General features: G+C 46.8%; 1 protein-coding gene across 1 annotated transcript in view; it reads left to right on the top strand.

Moving 5' to 3' along the window:
• Window positions 1-19,717, top strand: part of GIGYF2 (GRB10 interacting GYF protein 2) — a 61,048-nt gene that overhangs the window by 24,720 nt on the left and 16,611 nt on the right. The window contains exons 7-14 of the mRNA XM_010192249.1: window positions 10,878-11,057; window positions 14,367-14,566; window positions 14,655-14,817; window positions 14,904-15,104; window positions 15,609-15,799; window positions 16,469-16,628; window positions 18,464-18,630; window positions 19,021-19,109. Coding sequence (XP_010190551.1) covers window positions 10,878-11,057; window positions 14,367-14,566; window positions 14,655-14,817; window positions 14,904-15,104; window positions 15,609-15,799; window positions 16,469-16,628; window positions 18,464-18,630; window positions 19,021-19,109 — 1,351 coding nt within the window. The remainder of the gene's footprint in view (window positions 1-10,877; window positions 11,058-14,366; window positions 14,567-14,654; window positions 14,818-14,903; window positions 15,105-15,608; window positions 15,800-16,468; window positions 16,629-18,463; window positions 18,631-19,020; window positions 19,110-19,717) is intronic.

The raw sequence follows: 19,717 nt of genomic DNA, 5'->3' as shown, positions 1-19,717 counted from the left end.
TTAGGGGAATGCTGTAGTTTACCTGCCAGCCCTTTCAGACTTTCCTCGCTCAGGAGATGACTGCTGTCTGAAATCACCGTGTCCAGTTAAGCAGAATTACAGAATTTAGGGCAGAGCTGCTCCTGCAGTCTGAGGCTGTTTATGTAAGAATTGGGTAAAAAGAGGGCAGGAGACCAGTACTGAAATTACACTGACATCCTTTGAAGTCTGGTCTGCCTAAGCAGCGTGCTTGTTATTAGTGACCAGGTAAGAAAATAGGACAGCGAGTGTTTGGGAATTAGAGGGTGAAGGTGGAATTGCAAATGTGGGAAGCAAAATGGGTACTTGTAGGTATCTGACACGTTAGGTTCTTTTAAACCTCAAAAGCTGCCAGACTTGTCAGAGATCCTGCGTGTCTTTTGAAAACACACTGGCCATTCAGATCCATCACTTATGGATACTGAATGTTTAAAGTTCACCTGGGACAGATTAAAATTAAATATGTGCTCATGTAAAACGGACTTCATAACGTGTACAGCATACTTAAAAAAGGTCATGAGGAAGCTTGTTTGTAGGACCAACAGGATTTAAAAAATACCTGTAAATTCAGCGAATCATAATGGTCCATGGTGTATTTAGCCAGCTCTGTTGGTTTCCTGCCCGTTTTGACCCTTCTCTGGTTTATTACTGGTTCAGGGTATAACATGAGGGTACAGACAGGCCAGAGGATTGGGTGTTCCCCACACAAGAATGCCTTCTTAGTTTTATCTTGCCTAAGGATCCTGAACTTCAGACTGAATTTATGAAAGGTAAAAATCTTTTCTTGAATCCTGCAAACCAGCAGTTTTCTTCACTTTATTACATCTCGACACCAAATTTTAGTAATTGCAGAACATTCATTTTTGCTTTTACTTGTGCTTCATGCACACTGCAGTACAAGAATTGACATCACCATTAATATTTAGCTGAACTTTCATTTTTCTGTCCTGTAGGTTCTCAGAACCATCCAGCTATTTCTTCTATTCGTGTTGCAGTCGAAGGAGGTAGAGTAGATGGTGGCCTGAGCGGGGTTTGGTGGCTTTCCCCTCATTTTTCTTTTCCAATTCCTGTCTCCTAGAAAGAGCATTTTGCCAAAGAGTACAGTGGGTTTACTGCTGTTCCCTGTTCAGTACTGCTGGGATACCCCTCTTGGGGGATACTGTTCATCATCCATTCAGTTTACAGCATGACCCCCAACCTTCGTCTGAGCTTCATTTTTGGTCTGCCACAGAGCTTTATCAGTGCTGGTTTTCAGTCTTGCTGCCTGCATCCAGTTGTAAATGCCTCAGGAAGCAGGGGATGAGTGACTTGTCTACAGAACAGAGTCCTTGTGGTGATATTTAGAGGAGCCCTTCTGGATGCCTTCAAGGAGCTGGAAAATGGGCATCTCTGAATGGGAAGGGTGATGGGCAAGACCATGCCTAAAATGAGCTGTGGTCAATGGCTGAGTTCTGTCTTGGAATGAGCAGCATTTGCAAGCAGCACTCCCTTGTTTGAGCAGAGGAGAACACTCACACAACAAAATGCCTCTGGGTGTAAACTTTGTGCATTCTTGGAAAGAAACAAACACACAAAAACTCCACAACAAAACAAACCCAGCAAACAAAACGAGTGTGTTTGTGTAAATTCTCATGGCGCTTTGAGGGCAGCATCTCCTTCATAGCCTCCAAGTAATTTGGGATTGCAGGGCAAATGTGTGTTGTGAGGATGAGTTTCATACTGACCAGTGAGAGGAGCCTTTTCTGCAGCGTGACGTACGTTAAGAGGAAAAGGAAGAAGTACTTAATGTGGTCCATTTGTCTTGGCTACGCTTCACATCTTCCACACATCGATGCTAGGGCAGCGTGCTTGAGCACCGCAGACTTTACCCAGAGCAAGATGCCATCACAGTGCATGGTCTCAGTGTTGTTGATTAAGGAGCTTTCTAGGGTGGTGGTTAATCACAGTGTTGACTTAAAGCTCTGAAAAATGGAGTCAGTGTTCACTGTTGGGTTGTTCAGGGTTTTTCTGTTGGGTAGGATCCGTCACTGGCAGATTTGGAAGGTGCGTGAGAAGGACAACTTCCCTTAGCCCCCAGCAGCACCTTTCACAGCAGCCCTGTGTCTGCCCCTCGAGCCTCCCCGCAGGGAATTCACCTGCTGAGGTTCACAGGTCACTGCTCTGGTCTCGGCTGGTCCAGGCCTCTGATTGGCCTTGTCTGGGATTGTTTAACATCTCGGATCTGTCATTCGATGGCAGTGCTGTGAGAGCATTGGAAGTGTCTTGAGTGCCAAAACTTTTCCTGCAAAAGCTGTCGATGACTTTAAAGGCCACAAGTCTTAATTTCTTGGGGTAGGGAAATGGGTAAGAAACTGCAAACAGGCTCTGAGAGCAGTGCAGTCAGTTTAGAATAAAAGGTGGAAGAAGAGCTGCCCTGTGAAATAGTTGACTCAGTGCTCTGTATTCTCGAAAGTAGATGTGACTTTGAATTGAAAAAGAATTGTCTTCTTTCCTTGCTCACTGTAGTAAAAAATACTAATGCCTCCTTTCCTTGTTAGTGATAAATTGATGAAGGTGTAGAGTACAACTTGGACCACCTGAGCCGATCCCTGTCCACCATGGTCCTTGATGTCCCCACACTAATCCCAGTTTCAAACAGTGTATGCTTTAGAAAAGACATTAAACTTTGAGTTGAAAACAAATTCTTCATGGTTTGCAGAAGAATACTCATCTGCACTGCTCAGTACGTACTTTGTTTCTAATCTTGACTTGTCTCGTGTAGTTTTTTAACCTTTCTGTTATGCTGTTTGCCTGGTTTTTCTTTTCCTAGTTCCTGACTTGTGAAACTGTTGTGGCTTTAGGGTGTTCTTTCCCTTTCATCTCCCAGCTGATAGCCCTTGACTGGAAAGACGAGAACTGTCAGAAGTTACTTCTCTAAACCTGATTTGGCACGTTGACCAGTCCTTTGTCATGCATTCAGTGTGTCTAATCCTTCCTGTTTCCAGTCTATTGAAAATGAAGTGGTTATCACAAACTCCAGTGTGTGTGTCAGCTCTTAGCTTTTCAGAATTCTCTTTGCCATCACTGTCCCTCATTCTGGCTTCTCTCTTCCAAGACAAGTCAAGGCAGGGCGAGTGCCACCTTCAGAAATCAGAGTCCCAGTTCCCCTTTTCTGAGGAGCTGCACAGATTCTCAGCTGCCCTGGTTTGCTGGTGGTTTGTGTGCAGGAAGACCTTGCCTTGCAGCTCCAGGATATTGCTTGTGTTTCTCAAATACGTGACGGAGCACACTGATCTCCCACGCTTTGCCTTTGTGATGGAGATCTTTTTCCTTGTGCTGCAGCAGTTCTTTGTTACATTGCTGCTTTGGGCCACCACGGTGCTTTCCTCTCGCTCACCCTTTCTCTTGCCAGCAGCAGCTCAGCAGTTAGGACTCTGCTAGGATTGCAGGGGAACCAATTTGCAGCAGTGTCCTCATTTTCTTGGTGTTTGCCTTCTCGGGTGAAGGTGTTTGAAGTGCCGCTTCCAGCCTGTTTGCAGCTCGGTACACGAATGCACCTGCAACCTTGCTGTGAGCCTGAATGCCTTCACATGGAGCTGTGTTCGGGGATCACTGCTGCAGATCTGCCCTACAAAATCGGTTCTAATTGACCCTGTAAGGGATTTGGGGCAATTGATAGTGCACTGCTTCATTGTGGCACCAAGGAAGTCAAGAGGACCTCCTGTTTGCTGGGAGATCCTGCAAAAGCTGCGTACAGCTGTATCAGGATTTGCAGACAGACCAGTGTTGTGGGTGCTGGCGTGCCCCTCTGGGCACGTGGACGTTCGCTCTTCATTAGACCTGTGTCCACATCATCCTGTGCTGGTTTCAGATTGAAACATCCCCGCTGTACTCGTGAGCTGGGATCATTCAGATGTGTTGCTGCCTAACTCTTATTTTTAAAGGCACTTTCGTGCTATTAAAATCTTGGTATTGTCATTTTTTGATTGAATGGCAGTCCTTGCTCTGACATTACCATTAGGAAAGGAAGGATTTTTTCAGTATTGATGGCTTGACTGGATCCTATAACTTACAGGGCAACAGTCTTCAAAATGTAGGGAATAGTTCAGTTAGAATAACTGCTTTGGCTGAAAGCTTAAGTAAGATACCTAACATTTCAGAGATGTTTGTCCTTTAGGTGTAGCTCATGCCCCGTTGAGGTGAATGGGAGCAGTTTGTGACAAAACTGTTGTTACTGAGCAGCCTGCAGAATGAGGATAAGGCTCTTCAGGGCTTGTTACATATAGAAATAAGTGTGGTGGAAACGGGAGCTGGACTTTGTTGAGCCCAAGTCCTCGTTTCTCAAAGCAAGTGCCACAAAGTGCAGGATGTCAGAGCTCATCTGTGGCAGGTTACTACAGAATGCACTTGTAAACAAGACCCGCACAAAGCATGAGGATTGGTCAAATGAGAGAACATCTTTTTTATCGTGCAGAAGGCAAGGCTGCTTACGTACCTGATTTTTGGGTGCATCTGTGATGCTGTTTTGTGTATAACGTAAGCACATAGCACAGCATGCTTAAAATGCTGTTAGGATCCCTATGAGCCCTAATTGTCGGTTATGAATTAGCGTCTTGAGTGAACCAGTCATTCTGGCCCCTTTTACACAAGCAGAAACATTTTACCGAGACATCTTAAATTGTTGAAAGCTTTAAAACATTCTAGTATACATTAAATCCTTACAGAGAAACTTAAATGCAAAATGAAGTATTGTTACCAGAGGAGTAAACTGAGAGTTGAGGAGGATATTTGATGCAAGGCTGTTGTAATAACGTGAGTTGCCATCCTTTTCTGTGGGACTCTCTGGATTTTGAAGAGCAGTCCTGTCCTGTGTGATCCAAACTTCCCGATGGTTTGTCTGGAGTGGCTGAGTTTTCTGGCATGTCACAGCTGGTGCTTGGTGCCTACACATGGTTTCCTAAGCAGCGATGCCAGCTCGCAGCGCACCCATCAGCGCAGTCAGAATGCATTGGTTGAGATATAGTTGGAAACGGTGAATGCGGGCTTGAAGAGGTGAAGCTCATTTCTTTGGTTTGTGATGAAGCTGCAGTTCAGTGCTGAGTTAAAACGAACTCAACAAGAAGGTGAGGATGACTTTTCCATAACGCTTGGCTGGGTACCACCCGGCTGCCTTAGCTGGGGGCTTGTGAGTGCTCCCGGTTTGCAGAGCATCCCAGGCTTTCCAGCACTGTCATCTGGAAAGCTTTCCCCAGAGAAGTCGCATGATGACTTTGGTTTTGCTTTGTTTGTTGTTAGGACCATGGGCATCCTAGAGAGCATTTTCATTTTGAAGGAGGGGATAATCAGGAACCACTGTGTTTTTGTTAAAGCTAATTCTTAATTTAGCAAGCTTAGGAAATAAACCTCCGTGCCCTGAAAACTACTTTTCTTTGATTAAAAAAACCCCAAACTTTCTTTGATTACAGAATAGCAATGCAATTTCTAATCATACCGTAAGGAAAATGCAGGTTGTTCTGTGTACTTACCGGGCTTGGGAGGCTTTGGGAATACCTGGGCTACAGGAGAGGGACGGGGCTGCTCTTGTGTGTTGGTCTCAGCACTGGCAAGAAACTCCCCACAAGTTGTAGGTAGAGGTCTTTTAAAAAAAGGAAGAAATGGGTTTGTGTGCCTGGTTGCTGTGTTTATAGCGCTGGGGGGTTGGTTCTGTCTGAAGCTGATGTGATTGGTCATTTTGCCTGCAGGGGGGCTGGTTAGCTCTGATCATGTGGAAAAGAATGCTGGTTTGTTAGGAGCAGTGCTTTACCCAACACAAACCCTCAGCCAGGGAGAAATCCTCAAGCACTTACTTGGAGAAGGGCTGCCTTCCCCTCACCTCCTTCATCAAGAGAATTCATAGGTTTGTGTGGTCTTAAAGCTTTCTGTGAAAGCTGGAAAGGCCAAAATTCCCCTGGAGAAGCTGCATGGCGAAAGGTCCCGTGTTAGTGCTGAACAAGACATCCTGTTCTCCGGTGCTTGCTTCGTGGCTGGTGTCAGCTCCTGGGTGTTTAGGGGAAAGGGAACCTCGTGCGTCTCACTCCTGCTTCTCTGGCGCCAGCTCTTCCTCCTCTCATCGGGTCCTGCGTGTTGGTGTGAACAGAGGTGGGCTGCAGCTGACGTGCAGCCCGTGGGCTCTGGAGGCTGTGCTGAACTGCGGCTGAGTGCTGCTCAGAAGATGCAGATCTGGCCACTTCCTTTCCTTTGTGAAAACATGGGATTAATCACAGGGTTGTGCTAAAGCCTGGGAATGAACCAGTGCAGATTAGATGGGCTGCCGATGCCATGCGGTGAAGGATACCGTTCATTTTAGCCTACGAGGTTCTCTCTCACTTGTCAGATGAGTTATTTAAGGAAGATGCTGTAGCTGAATGACTGCGCAGAGTAGCAGCATGCTACAGACTCTGAGGACAGCTTGGTGATGCAGTTGTATTTCACCGTTTTTCCTTGGTGAGCTGCTGATGTGAGGGCTTTGATCGAGTGTCAGATGTAAGAGGATCTGGGAAACAAAGGCTGTGCTTGTTTGCAGTAAAACTGCTGAAGGCCTGCTGGGAAAATTATTAATGTAGACTTTCCTGCTTAGGAAACAAAATCCTCCCTCGCTTTTTTTTTCCTCTTTAACCTTCCCCCCAACCCTAAAACTGCAAAATGTTAATTCTTTGCTTCATTAGCATGGAGCATTTTAATACCTGTTCAGGCATGGCATCAAAAATGGTGGTAGGCATAGTGTGACCTTCAGAAGCAGGGCAGTAATGTGGTGCAGAGGGACTCCCAGCACCGTGGCGAGCCTGGAGGACGACGTGACGTGTGCCCTTGACCCTTCCCTCTGCTGCAGCAAAGTCCAGCCTCCACCACAGACAGCCTCCTTTGTGCAGAAGTAGGGTGTTTTCTTACAAGAAGGATGGTCTTATAAACCATATTTTGTACTGCAGAAAGCATACGGTGTCTGTTCACAGGTTTGCTAACCTGATTCAACAGAACGGATTGAAAATGATCATACGGCAGATGAAATAGCCTCAGGATGTGATTTCCAGGTGTGTGTTACAGAATTAAACACCCCTGGTTAATTCCTTTTGATTTAATGGTTCACCTGTACTCAAAACCGTGGATAATGGTCAATTGAGTGAAAAATATGGAGTGATATTTGAGTAGTATTGTTTTAGTATGTCCTTGAGACCTACTGTTGAGATTGAGGGTTTGGGTAGAGACAAAATGTAAAGCTAGGAACGGGCATCAGAATTTGTGATCTGTCACTGCCCCTGGTTCCAGGTGAGTCACTTCACTGTGTGTGTATTCTGTAGTGTCCCTGGAAGATCAGACACTGTCCTAAGGAGAAGGTGCTCCTTTAGAAGTGTCATCTTAAGGCCATTTGTTTTGCTCTTCTGTCAGAGGAGTTACAAAGTGAGACATCTCCTTACTTGAATTCCTTTAAAAACACAGGCTGCAAAGGGGCTTTTTGTCGTCTTGAAGGGTGTAGTGTGCAGCAGAAAAAAGAGCAGGTCGGACCACTGAGTAGCCTGGTGGTTGCTCCTGCCTTTGGAGGAACCAGCACTTCTGTTGGTCACTGCTCTCCTGTGGATTCTCTGCGAGCAGCGAGTGTGTCACAGCAAAGGTGGGCTGACAGCGTGGAGATAGAGGTTATCTGCCATCCCGTCAGTAAGTGCTGTTCCTAAAAGTGTTGCCATGGTGCTGCGCCCCCGAACCCCACTCTTGTTCGTCCCAGTTACTCCTTCCAACTCTGCACAGCTGTAGGGTTTTTTGGCCGGGGACCGCCAGGCTCTGTCTGAAGTTTTCTGTAAACACCTTTGCTGGCTCAGGGACAGACTCGAACGGAGGTGCCCTTTTCCTGCTCCTTCTCTTCAGGAAGTCCAGGCAATTAGTCCAAGGCAAAAGCCATAGATTGCAGTTCAGTGTTTTTATCCTTCATTACCCAGTCCTGACTCTCTGACCTAAGTCATTTCAGCTCAAATGGGTGTTCTCAAATCTAGAAGCAGTTTGCAGAGATGAAATGCTGGGACTTTGGAAGCTTGTAAGCTGTGGGAGCATTCCTGTATGTGGCTTTGTCATAGGCTTTCTGTCCCTGGGATAGCTTCACTTTTCTGACCCTTAACCTGTGCCTGTTTCCTGTTTGTAAACAGCTCATTTCTGGCTGGACTGTCTAATGGTCAGGAGCACAAAATGACACGTACCTTACTGCCCTTGAGTACTGCTTGCTGCGGTGCCCTGGTGCCAGCAGCCTTCAGTGCGTTGTGGTACGCTGCATTTTCACTCTTAGCTGCGCTGAAGTGTAGCATCAGAGCAGTCCCTTGATGTGACACCGGAGTCTTCAGAATCTGCACTGAGCTCCGTAACAGGGGAAAGAAATAACATCTTTGTGTCTTAATTGGGAGAGCCTGAAATCTCTTGAATGGATGTTACTGAGTGCGTGTCAGGTAATAGCTGTGAATTTTGATGAAAAGAGTAGGTACACTTCTAAAAATAACACTTTTCTAGTCTCAAAATAGCAAACTGAGTAACTCTTCTGTCGGTGACTATTTTAGTGAGGAGAAGCAAGTGTCTTGCCTGTAGAATAGAAAAAAAATAAGTTTTCCTTCTTTCTTGTAGCATTTTAAAAGTAAGTTCAGAAAGAATGGGCTACGTTCTTGTGTCTTGGGCTCCTCTGCTCTGTTGGAGTGCACCTCTCTCCTGGTGAGGTCTGTGTGCGACTCAGCTCTGCAGCTCTGTCTCCTGGCTTTCTACTGTGCAAAGCCCATCCAAGGAGCAACGCTGAGAGGCTTTGCTGTACTTCCCTTACAGTCTATGTGACATGTGTCAGAGCTATAAAATGAAAACAACCCCTGTATTTCCCCAGCTTAGATTTTCTGTCTACCTTGTTGTCTTCCTTCATTTTCTATGAAGCATGGGAAAAGAGTGTTGACCTTCATCTGCAACGATTTCTCCATTCCAGATCCATACGTTTGCCAGCATTGCAGGGAGTTGAGTGCCTCCATCAGTTGTTTTATTTGGACCCAGTCTCACCAGAGGCTGCCTGAAATCCGCTGGTTTGAAGTGTGTGTTCTCAAAGCCTGGCAGGTACAGAAGTGGTTTCTAGCCTGGTGTCCTCTTCAGTGAAGCCAATGTGTGACTGCCTGGTGATGCACTTTAAATTGGCCAGTGTGCTTTAGCTCCTTCTTGATGTAGAAACAACCTAAAGGAAGGTGTTCCAGTCGCCTTGCTGAGGTCCTCAGGTTGTCACCTGTGGTTACTCCAGTGCTCATCAGGGTGGAAGAACTTCTGCGTCTGAAGCACTGAGGTGTTTCCTGCCTCTCCTGTCGACTCGATGGGCTCAGGGCCCTGCAGCCTTGGAAGTTCCTGTGGATACTTGTTCTTGGGACAGCAGTGACAGCATTTCACGGGAAACTGGAAACAGCTTGGGTTTGGTACTCTGGATTCATTTCCACCTGTATTCTGTGTTCTCTCACCGGAGTCCCTCCCTAGAGCAATACGCTGTGGGAAAGTCCGAGCTGGAGACAGGACAAGTTTTGGCGTTTTCCTCTGGTGTTTGGAAGTGGTGGAGAAGGGGTGTGGGTTTTCTCCAAGATCTCTGCAAAGTCCAAAGACAAGTGCATGTTTCCTGTCTCCAGAGTGCTCTGTCTTTATAGATAGGAATTTCATAGCTCTAATGGAGGTTTGATGTGCCTTAGAATTTCGGGTACTCTGTTTCGTCATTGTTGTCATTGGCTGGAAAAGCTGTGTGAAGTGAAGAAAGGTGAACGGAATCTCCTGTCCTTCCTCAAGGAAACTTAAAAATGTCCCTTTCTGCCCCGGGAACCTTAGTGCATAGTCATGCTGCTTGTTTTTCCTGTCTGAGCAAGCAGGCTGGCTTTACGGTGTTCACCAAGTACCTTATATTCTTGGGTTTTGAGAACCTAAGAAGTAAAATGAAATGCCTTTGCCCAGTACGAGTGCAGCAGTCCTGGAGCCAGCACTGCCATGCGTTTCAGTGGTGGCGTGTCCTCACCAGGATGAGTCACCAGTGAGGGCAGAGCGTGTCTGACCTGAGCTACTGGTGCATAATGGGGGTCCTCATAATAAACATGTTGACATCCTCCTTTTGGGACAGTGTTGCTGTTCATTAAGTGTTTGATTTTAAATGTTTATTGTAAATGTAACAACGTAAGCTAGGAGCTAAAAGGCTGTCCTGTCTGCTGGACCTTCTGGTAGACTTGTCCTTGCGCTCAAGCACGGTCGCTTCTGACTCTTTGTATGCTGACCTTCGCTATCCAGGCGATGGCTTCACACGATAATGTTAACACTACTATGTTCTTCTCATTTAATCCTACTTTAAGTTTTCAGTCCTTCCTAAAACGTTGCAAGGATGCTGTACATTGTGTTGGATTAAATACACAGATCTCATTCTTTTTATTACAGAAGTAGCAAGCGTGTTTGGTTTATATACCGTGTGTGTACTGCTTGCAGTTTACTGTGTTCCTGTTTTCCTTCAGCATAAGCCCTCATGATACAGCAGTTTATTCTTCCTCTCTGCACACTTTGGCATCTTTCCTTTTGCTCTGTTCTATCTCTCAAACTGTCATCTTCTCCTGCTCTGTCTGTCTTGGAATTTCTTCTGTGCTTTGCTTTCTTCTCTTCTCTTTTTCCTCGTTCTTTCCACCCTAAGGTCATAGGGACGTGGAGAGGTTTTCTAGGTATCTCTGTCGTGTGTTTCCTTCTGTGAACTTCCGTTTCTCCCCTAGGTTCCTGTCACCACTCGATGCATTCTTGCCTCTAGTGGGTCAAGATTTCAACCCTTGTGTTTGCAGGTTCCTGACGATGGGACGCACGTTCACCGGCGTGTGTTTTCTTTGCAGTGAGACCGAACTTTGAGGAAGGTGGGACAGCAACGACGGGGAGGAAGCACGAGTTCATACGCTCCGAAAGTGAGAACTGGCGCATCTTCAGGGAGGAGCAGAACGGGGAGGACGAAGATGGAGGTTGGCGGTTGGCTGGGTCACGCAGGGACGGTGAGAGGTGGCGTCCTCACAGCCCAGGTGAGAGGGGACCTGGGGAAGCACACAGCTGTGTTTGCAGGGAAAGGGCAGGGAGAGAGCAGCGGAAAGGGAGGTAGCATGAAGTCTGGGACAACAGTAGGTAAGATTCATGCGGTTTTGGTTATAAATACTCTTCTGGTTACGTGAGGCTGGCTCTTGGTCACAAAGTGATTAGCACAAAATGTTGTGCCTTCTGTTTTCTTTTTAAGGTCTTCAGTACCCTAATGTGTTTAAGGGAACCGAATTTTGTCTGTGTTGTGCTCCAGGTGTGTGTGTGCCAGGTAAAACCGGGCGTTTTAAACAGTGCTGTTCCTCTGGGGCTCTGGTGCCGAGGGAGAGGAGTTCCCCACGTTAGGTACCGTATCGAAGGCTGCAGAGTGATGCTGACTCTTGGTAGTCAGTTATAGGGTGGCCTTGCTAAATTTCAAGGACATTCTGGTTCATTTGTTTTCCAGCATTGAATTGCTGGAGTGGCAGGAGAAATACAAAGTGGAGCTTGGTGTTTGAGCAGTAGGGCTGAAACGTGTGTGTACATACACATACTGATGTATCTATCTATATACATATATTGATATAGACTTCTTCTACTATGCAAAGATCCTGCTAGCCAGTCATACCTGTTGTGGGATCTTGGGTTTGGGTACCTTTGGACTGCAGAAGGCTTCTGGGGTACCGAGGGAAGATTATGGCTCTTGCATGGTTACATCTTCATGGGGAAGCAAAGGGAGCATGGGGTGGTTTTGGTGCTGATGTGGACAACGCCTTTTCTTCAATTACAGAAAGTCACGTTTGCTCTTATGATGGCTCTGTCACCCCGTTCAGCATCCTAAAGGACTTTCAGTACTATAGTGGTTGTCAGCAACCGTTATCTCTGTCCCTAACCACGGCCATGTATTACTCTGCCCTCAGACAACTGTTGGCTTGTTCCAAAACTTAGCAGACAGCCCCAGGCTGGGTTTATTCTCGGCTGTTTTCTATTTAGAGCAGGGCTAAGGGGCACGTTGTGAAGAATGTCATTTTCTTTTCCACGATGTTTGGTGATGATTGTGCGTCGGACACTGCTGCTTTGTGCTGTTGTTCAGATGACGTCGCGCTGACTCAGGTTGCAGCTCATGATCGTCAGATGCAGCGCGATGCTGGGGGCTGCAGTGTCGGGCAAGTGCGAGCCTGCAGGCTTCAGCTTGAAAGGAAGCACAGACCTTAAAGTTTGGAAGTTCAGTCATGTCTTAAACTTTTTTGGAAGATGTTCTGAGGAAGGTTTTGAAAATTCCTCTTACTTCCAGCATGGGAAATAGTAGTGCTCATTGGAATTGCCGCTGTAGTAGGCAGCTAACTTCACTTCACGTTACAAGTTAGGTTTAGCAGGTAGAATGAAGAGCCTATTCTAAGAATTCTGTGGATTTACAGAGAAGATGCTAATTTTGAGGTAGGCTCAGTTGACAGCTGTGTTGTACTGGTCTCCTTTGGTCTGAGCTGGGTTGGAATTGTGCCGTTAGTAGCCACAGGACCATCAAAAAGGTTGTAATGATATTCTTGTTTTACACATACTCAAATTGGTATGGCTCAAACAGCTTCTTTATGTGACTTCTGTTAGATAATAGTACTACTGTGTCCCACTGAAAATAGAGAGCTGTCTTCAGAGCACTGTTGTCACTTGTTGAGCTGGACCTCCCCATGGCTTGACTCTGCAAACTCCCCACTAGGTTGGATGTGGCTTGGCTTTGGTTTTTCTTTTGGGCGAGAGCGGTGTAGAGGAGCGCAGCAGTTGTCAGGCTGCAGTTTAACATCCTCTGTGGCTCGGCAAAGAGCACCTGGATTCCCACAGACCGTTGTTTTTCCAGCCTGTGAATTCCTCCTGCTCCTTCAGCTGTGTTTACTGCAGGATGGCTGACCTAAATCTGCTCTTTTTGTGCCTTTTTTAATAGGCACAAAAGATCAAGAGGATGGCCCCCAAGTAGAGTTTCCCAGCTTCCGTAGTCTGATTTCTTGTAGATGAAGTTGACTCCCCTGATGTAGCTGAAGGGGTCCATCGTGTGTACATGCACAGTTTAAACTCCTCTATGCCGTAGCTGTGCCTCATAGGAAGCGAGGGGTCTTCAGAGTACTGGTAGTAAAGAGAAGAAGAAAATCGCTCAGGCTTCTGAAAACAGACCAACCCTGATGCTTTTTCCTTCTACTGCTGAATTCAGGAGGATGTGAACTCGTCTGGTTTTGCAGCATGGAAACTGGATTGCACCACCAGGCGTTTCCAGTCGAGTCAATGGGCTTCTCTCCTTTTTCTGCTGCTGCCTGAGCACCAGAGGTCTGAGGAGAGACCTCTTTCCTTGTCCAGTGGAGAAGTTGTTTAACTTCTGTAATGAGACTGCACTGACTGCGCAAAATTGGAGCCAAAAAAAGACATCATTTTTCCGCTGGAGAGGAACACAGCCACCACTAAAAGCACTAAAGAGCTTTCGTTTTAGCTTTGCACCTTTCTAGTAAAGGTGTCTGTGTTGGATGGAAAGCTGTGTGCGGTCCTTTCACCCCCATTTGTTTTCCTTAGCAACAAGTTCCTTATAGTTTTAATAGCATGCTTGCAGTCAGGGAATTTTAAGCGTGGCTGACTGAAGATGTCTTCTGGATAGATGAGAAAGAAAAGTGAAATAAAACTCATAGTCGAATTTGGAAAGTCTTCCCTCTCTTTTCATTATCATTCAAAGTTTTTGTGTTCCGTGGCTAAAGAATTACCATTTGAGACTTAGCAGTCTCAAATCCTTTCGAGGGTGTTTGCCCAGCCGTCAGTCCATTTTTCATGTCTATGCATAGAGGTGTGTCTGAGGGCAAGAGGAAAAAAGCCTGGGTCATTTGTTCGGCATGTGGCTTTTGCACATTGCCTGGAAGAAAATACAACATCTTACACGTGTAGAGATGCAAACAGAATATTGAGGTCAACGACGGCTGGTGAATTCCATCAGCTCTAGTGTCGCCTGGCCTATTTTGGAGCTCCAGCGTGGTTTAGGTTACGTAGCCCAGCTTTCTTAGCCGTATGTGTGTGTTGTTCTTAATGCTGATGGTACAGTTTGTGGTGTGGGGATGTCCAGTGGACAATACTTGAAAGTCTCCTGCTCAGTGGTGAGATAACTCCTTTCCTTACCCTTTTCCTTGAAGAGCCCTGTTGATAGGTGGGTTGTGCCCTGTAGGGGCTCTCTGAATTTCTGTCCGTGTTTGTCACCTCTTCACACACCCCTTCACCTCCCAGGTAAGCTGCTGCCCCCAGGTCTGTCCTGGGAAGTTGCTTTCCCCCCACCTTACGCAGCCCTGGTCCCGCAGGCTGGCGAGAGCACATGGAGCGGCGGCGCAGGTTCGAGTTTGATTTCCGGGAACGAGACGACGAACGCGGCTATCGACGAGTGCGGTGTGGGAGCGGCAGCATGGACGACGACAGGGACAGCCTCCCCGAGTGGTGCTTGGAGGATGCGGAAGAAGAAATGGGCACGTTTGACTCCTCTGGAGCGTTTCTCTCTTTAAAGGTGAGAAGCTGCCTTGGGCCCTTTGTTCTCTGTGAGCAAACGCCCTGTGGTGTGGGATGGGTTGTGGATGATTGTGTTACCTTTGCAGAAGGTGCAGAAGGAGGCGATCCCTGAGGAACAGGAGATGGACTTCCGACCTGTGGAGGAAGGGGAAGAGAGATCCGACTCTGAAGGGAGCCACAACGATGAAGCCAAAGATCATGAAAAGGCCGCCAAGAAAGAGGGGGAGAAAACAGAGAGAGCGGTGGCAGGTAAGGGGGGCGTCTCATGCTTCTGCTCTGTGCTGTGGTGCACAGTTTCTGTTAATTCAGTTATGTAGGACCGTGCAATGTTGCAGAAGCAGTGGAAGAAGCGGCCCAAACGTCTTCACCAGCTGCCAGGTCAGATACCCCACCGAAATCCCAGCCTCCAGACCCGCTGCAGACAAGCCTTTTTGAAAGGAAGGAAGAGTCCGTGCCAGAAAGAACAGAGAAAACAGAGGATAAAGAGAGCAGAACGGAGAATACACCGCCAGCTAAGATGTCCAGCAGAGGGGAAGGTATTAAACACGATAGATTAGTGTGTGTCCATTGCTTGTTGTGATGAGTCTTGGCCTCTTTTAAGAGGCAAGGGCTGGACTGTAGTGTTGAAGAGCCAGAATTCACCAAGTGGTCTATAAATACAGGGTGTGTTGGCTGTGCCATCTCAGATGTCTGCAGTGCACTCGTACTTTGCATTGCAGCGCAGTCTAGAGAAACGTGAGCTACTTGTTATGTGCCTTACTGCGGTGGAGCACGTCGGTCTGGACCAATGTACGTGGCCAGATAAGGGAATATGCTGAAATGTGTGGGGTTCTGCACTGTTGGAACCAAACTGCTTGTTCCATGGGGTTAGGTTGGGTGCCTGTGCTGTAGACAGTCCCAGTGTGCAGTCGTACGTACAGGAGGATCTGAAAATACCTGGGTGCTGATTTTGAGCTGTTGAATGTTTTCTACAGTAAGTTCTTAAAAGTAATTTTCATTGATGCTAAAGATAATGAACTAACTTTAACATTTTTCTTTAGATTTGGCTTCTGTTGCTCAACCTTTACCGCAGATTTCTGCAGACACCGCTTCTCCTGCTCATCTTTCTCCTCCTGTTTCCAATTCAAACCCTGCTCTGCGGCCGGTTCAGCCGCCTGTCACAGCTGCTCCGGGCATGGGCAGCATTCCCACCGACCCAGATGATGAGGAGGGCCTCAAGCACCTAGAGCAGGTAGCATTGCTCAGATTCCTTTGTGGCTGACAATCGTGAGACTGGAGGAATGTGGAATGCAAAAAAGACTTGGAGCCCATAAAAACAGAAATGCAGCCGAAACTTTACACCAAAAACTACTTTTTTTTCCCTCTATTATTTATTTTGGAGAATAAGTCAAGCCTAGCTAGTGTTTTTCTGAATAAGGATACTGGTCCTAGTGTTACAGTGCTAGAGAGCCTAGTGTTTATGATTACTGCCAAGTAGCCTTACCGTTTGCCTTGCGAAACCATAACAGTATGCCCAAAACGTTTTAAAAATACCACCCCAAACCAAACCAAACCCATGCTATAAATGAAGCACAGCCTCTGTTCATGGAAGTTCATTGACTGCTGGGATGTAGAGCACTTTTCATGCTAGTGCTCCTGTAGCTGTGTTATTTTTTGCCATGATAATGTGTGGGGCCTTCTTGGCAAGTTGTTTCAAAGGTTAACCATGCTGAGTCAGGATTGTGACCAGTTGGCAGACTGGGCTCAGGGGTTGTGGTGCAGTTACACCAGTTCTTGGGTGATTCCTGGTACGTCCTTGAGCACTGAGCAGTACAGGGTTGTTCTGGTTGGCACGCTCATTTTCAAGTCTGTAAGCACACATCTGACCTGTAATCCTTGCTGGTTTCGATGTCTCCTGCAGCAAGCAGAGAAGATGGTGGCGTACCTGCAGGACAGTGCCCTCGACGATGAAAGACTGGCAGCAAAAATTCAAGAGCACAGGGCAAAGGGGTCCTCAATGCCGCTGTTCCATGAAGCCATGCAGAAGTGGTATTACAAAGATCCACAAGGAGAAATTCAGGGTAGGTCTGTGCCCTTTACACTTCCTCTTTTGTTTCAAGAACTGTTAGAGTTCATCACAAAGTTACTGCCGACAGATACTGATGCTTGTTTGTACCAAAGCAGCACAGGGAATGTACCACACTAGAAATAGATTTGGGAAATGGATCCTTCTGCACTTCACTGCCTCCATCAGCTCAGCATGCCTGATGTCCAGAGCGATACTTTATTGTGGCTAAGGTTTGCTATTGCTTCATGTTTCTGTAAATCTAGGTTAGCCTGACACCTGGTTTTTAAGTGAATAGTTACTCAGATGTCCAGACAGCAGTGGAGACAAACTGGGAATGGGACCATTTGATAGCTTGGTGAAGAATCCATGAGAAAGGTTGAAATCAGTTTTCTAGTCTCATCCTGAAGACATGGAGTATTCAGAGCAAGGAGAAGACAAGTTTTCACGAGCCAGTGCTCATGCGTAATCTCAATTTAAGTTGTACTTGCAGCCAGTGCATTATTAGTTCACATAAAACCAACTGTTTCAAGCTTGTGGTTTTCGCTTAAGAAATCTTATGAATTTTTTTGCCATGAGTAGGCACAGACCTTTTGTACCGAAACTTGCGTCTTTGCTTGCAGAAGGTACTTTTCCTTTGGGGCTCTGTTTCAGCAGCCCCAAATGCAGTTAAGCAGCGAGTTCCTTCCTTGCTGTACTTCACTAAGTAGTAGTTGCTGGTGCTGCTGGTGCGAATGACTTCCTTCCTCAGCTGTGAGTGCCAGATAGACTTTGTGGGGGTGTTATCTATGGGATCTGTGCCAGTCTCTTGTCTGAGGGTGTTACACGTCTTCTGGGTTTTCTTCCTGAAAGGATGCTAACCATAAAGCGTTTTTATTAGCTCAGTGTGCATCAAACTCTGTTAGTCGCTGCTGGGTGTTTACTCCTCAGTGTTTTTTCATTGGAGTAAGCACTTCCTCGAATGTCACCTCCAGAAGGAAACACTCCCACGTGATTTCTTCCTTGGGATCCCTCTTGCGGTTTCGTATTCTCTGGGAGGAATTACCTTCTAAAGATGCTTCTACAGAGAAGGCGAGAATTACTGAACATTCTTGCTTTTCAGAAGATATTTTAGCAAAAATTGTATTTACACGATTCTTACTTTGTTAAAGAACATATTTTTTCTTTTATCCTGACTTTGTGTCGATCTGGATCTATAGAATTAGTAAAGGAGTTCTCCTTTGAAGGAGGTGAGGGAAATCTTGAGCCAGGAAGAAAGGAGCCAGTTTCCTCATTAACTGACAAAATGTAATCTTGCACTCAGAGGTGGATCTGCTCATCTGCTAAGTTCCAGAAGCAAAAAGTCTATAAAGACAGGAGTTGAAATAGGCCAGTGTTTAAATTATCTGAGCGGTGCATGTGGGGAAAGCAGCACTCGTGCGTTCAGCGCTGTCAGCCTGCGCATCCTGCCGAGGTCCACGCTGGAAGCTGCAGCTGGTGCCAGGCTGCTGCTGGGCCTGGAGCAGCGGGCGATGCTGGCAGGCAGGAGGTGTGTTAGCTGGACCCGAGCTCCGCAGCACCGGGGCTGCCTGGCTTTCATGTCGGAGCCAACTCGTCCCCCTCCAACGCGTGGTAAAAGCAGTCGTGCACTTCCCAGTGAAGACTCTCCGGGAGGATGCTGTAGGCACTGTGGGGTTTTAGATCTGTGCGTTGGCACTTCAGCCTCGAATGTCCTGTCTGTCCAGACAAGTGGATGAGGACAGGAGCGCCTGATGTGCTGCGTTACTTAACAAGAACCGTGCTCTTCATTTCCAGTGCGCTCAACTTGGCCTCACTTCCCCTTCCCCCGTGTTTTGGTTGGTGTTATTTCAGGTCCTTTCAGCAATCAGGAGATGGCAGAGTGGTTCCAGGCTGGGTACTTCACTATGTCGCTGTTGGTGAAGAGAGCCTGTGATGAGACTTTCCAGCCTCTGGGAGACATCATGAAGATGTGGGGCCGGGTTCCCTTCACTTCAGGTCCAGCACCGCTTCCACATCTGGTAATTGTGATGATTACAGCGTTCAAATTGTCCTGTAATGGATGGAAATGGAGTTGTTTGCATGTCGGCTGCTCTGTCTTGGAATCGCAGGTGTTCCAAGCACCAAAGTTGAACCCTGTGTTAAATTATCTTTTGAAGAGAACAGGCACTCCATTAAAGTGTTTGTTTTGCCGTGTCTGTGGCTGGAAGGCTGGGTCCTGTGATACATACAAGTATTTCACAGCCACGGTAGCACAGGCATAGTTTGTAAACGTTGATCTCTGTCTAGGTATTTTTCTATTTACTTTGTCTTTTCAGTTCAGAATGCAACTTCTACATGGCTTGTAGTTGCAATACACTAGTACTGTTGTTATGTGTGTTACTAAAATAGTGTTTTATTCCCAAACACAGGGCGAGCTGGACCAAGAGCGGCTGACTCGACAGCAAGAGCTGGCCCTGATCCAAATGCAGCACCTCCAGTATCAGCATCTTTTAATCCAGTAAGACTGCCAGTCCCAGAGATCTTCCAATGGCTGTGTTCTGCTCTGCACTTGTAATCATCTGGGTTCAGCCTCTTGTAGTGGCTTCCTTGGGCAGTGGGGCTGGGAGTGCTTCACCTCCAGCAGCAATAGCCCACTTCCACAGATGCCAGAGGGGCTCAATAGTCCACAGGGTTAGAGCAGAGCTACCTCAGGCATCCTTTTCAGAGTCTGTTTTGGTGTTATGCTTAGCTACTTTGGTGAGACCTGCTGTATAGGTAGCTGTTATGGTCAAACTGAATCCCAGTGATCCTTGTAATCCAGTTCAGATGTTTTGGAGTCAAGGGAAGGCCTACATGTCTCACACTGGAGATGGAGAAGGCTGAACCTCCTTTTGGTCTGCTTGCTCAGCTTTTTTGGAAGATCAGTGGAAGGAAACTGCTGGAGAAAGCAGTTTGGCATCCATTTGTGCCAGAGCTGACAGGTTTTGAGTTCTGGTCCTAACAGACCAGTTCCTAACAACTTGTTCTGTAGGAGCTTGGGGAAAAGAAAGCCATCAGATAAGACTGCTTGTTCAAGGCCTCCTGAAAGCATGTGCTGTGATTATGGTTTTTGAATACTGATTGTCA

The sequence above is a fragment of the Mesitornis unicolor genome, unplaced genomic scaffold (genome assembly GCF_000695765.1).
Source record: "Mesitornis unicolor isolate BGI_N332 unplaced genomic scaffold, ASM69576v1 scaffold4489, whole genome shotgun sequence".
In the NCBI taxonomy this organism is placed as follows: domain Eukaryota; kingdom Metazoa; phylum Chordata; class Aves; order Mesitornithiformes; family Mesitornithidae; genus Mesitornis; species Mesitornis unicolor.
The sequence above is the reverse complement of the archived record's forward strand: the minus strand, read 5'-3'. Positions and strand labels throughout refer to the sequence as shown.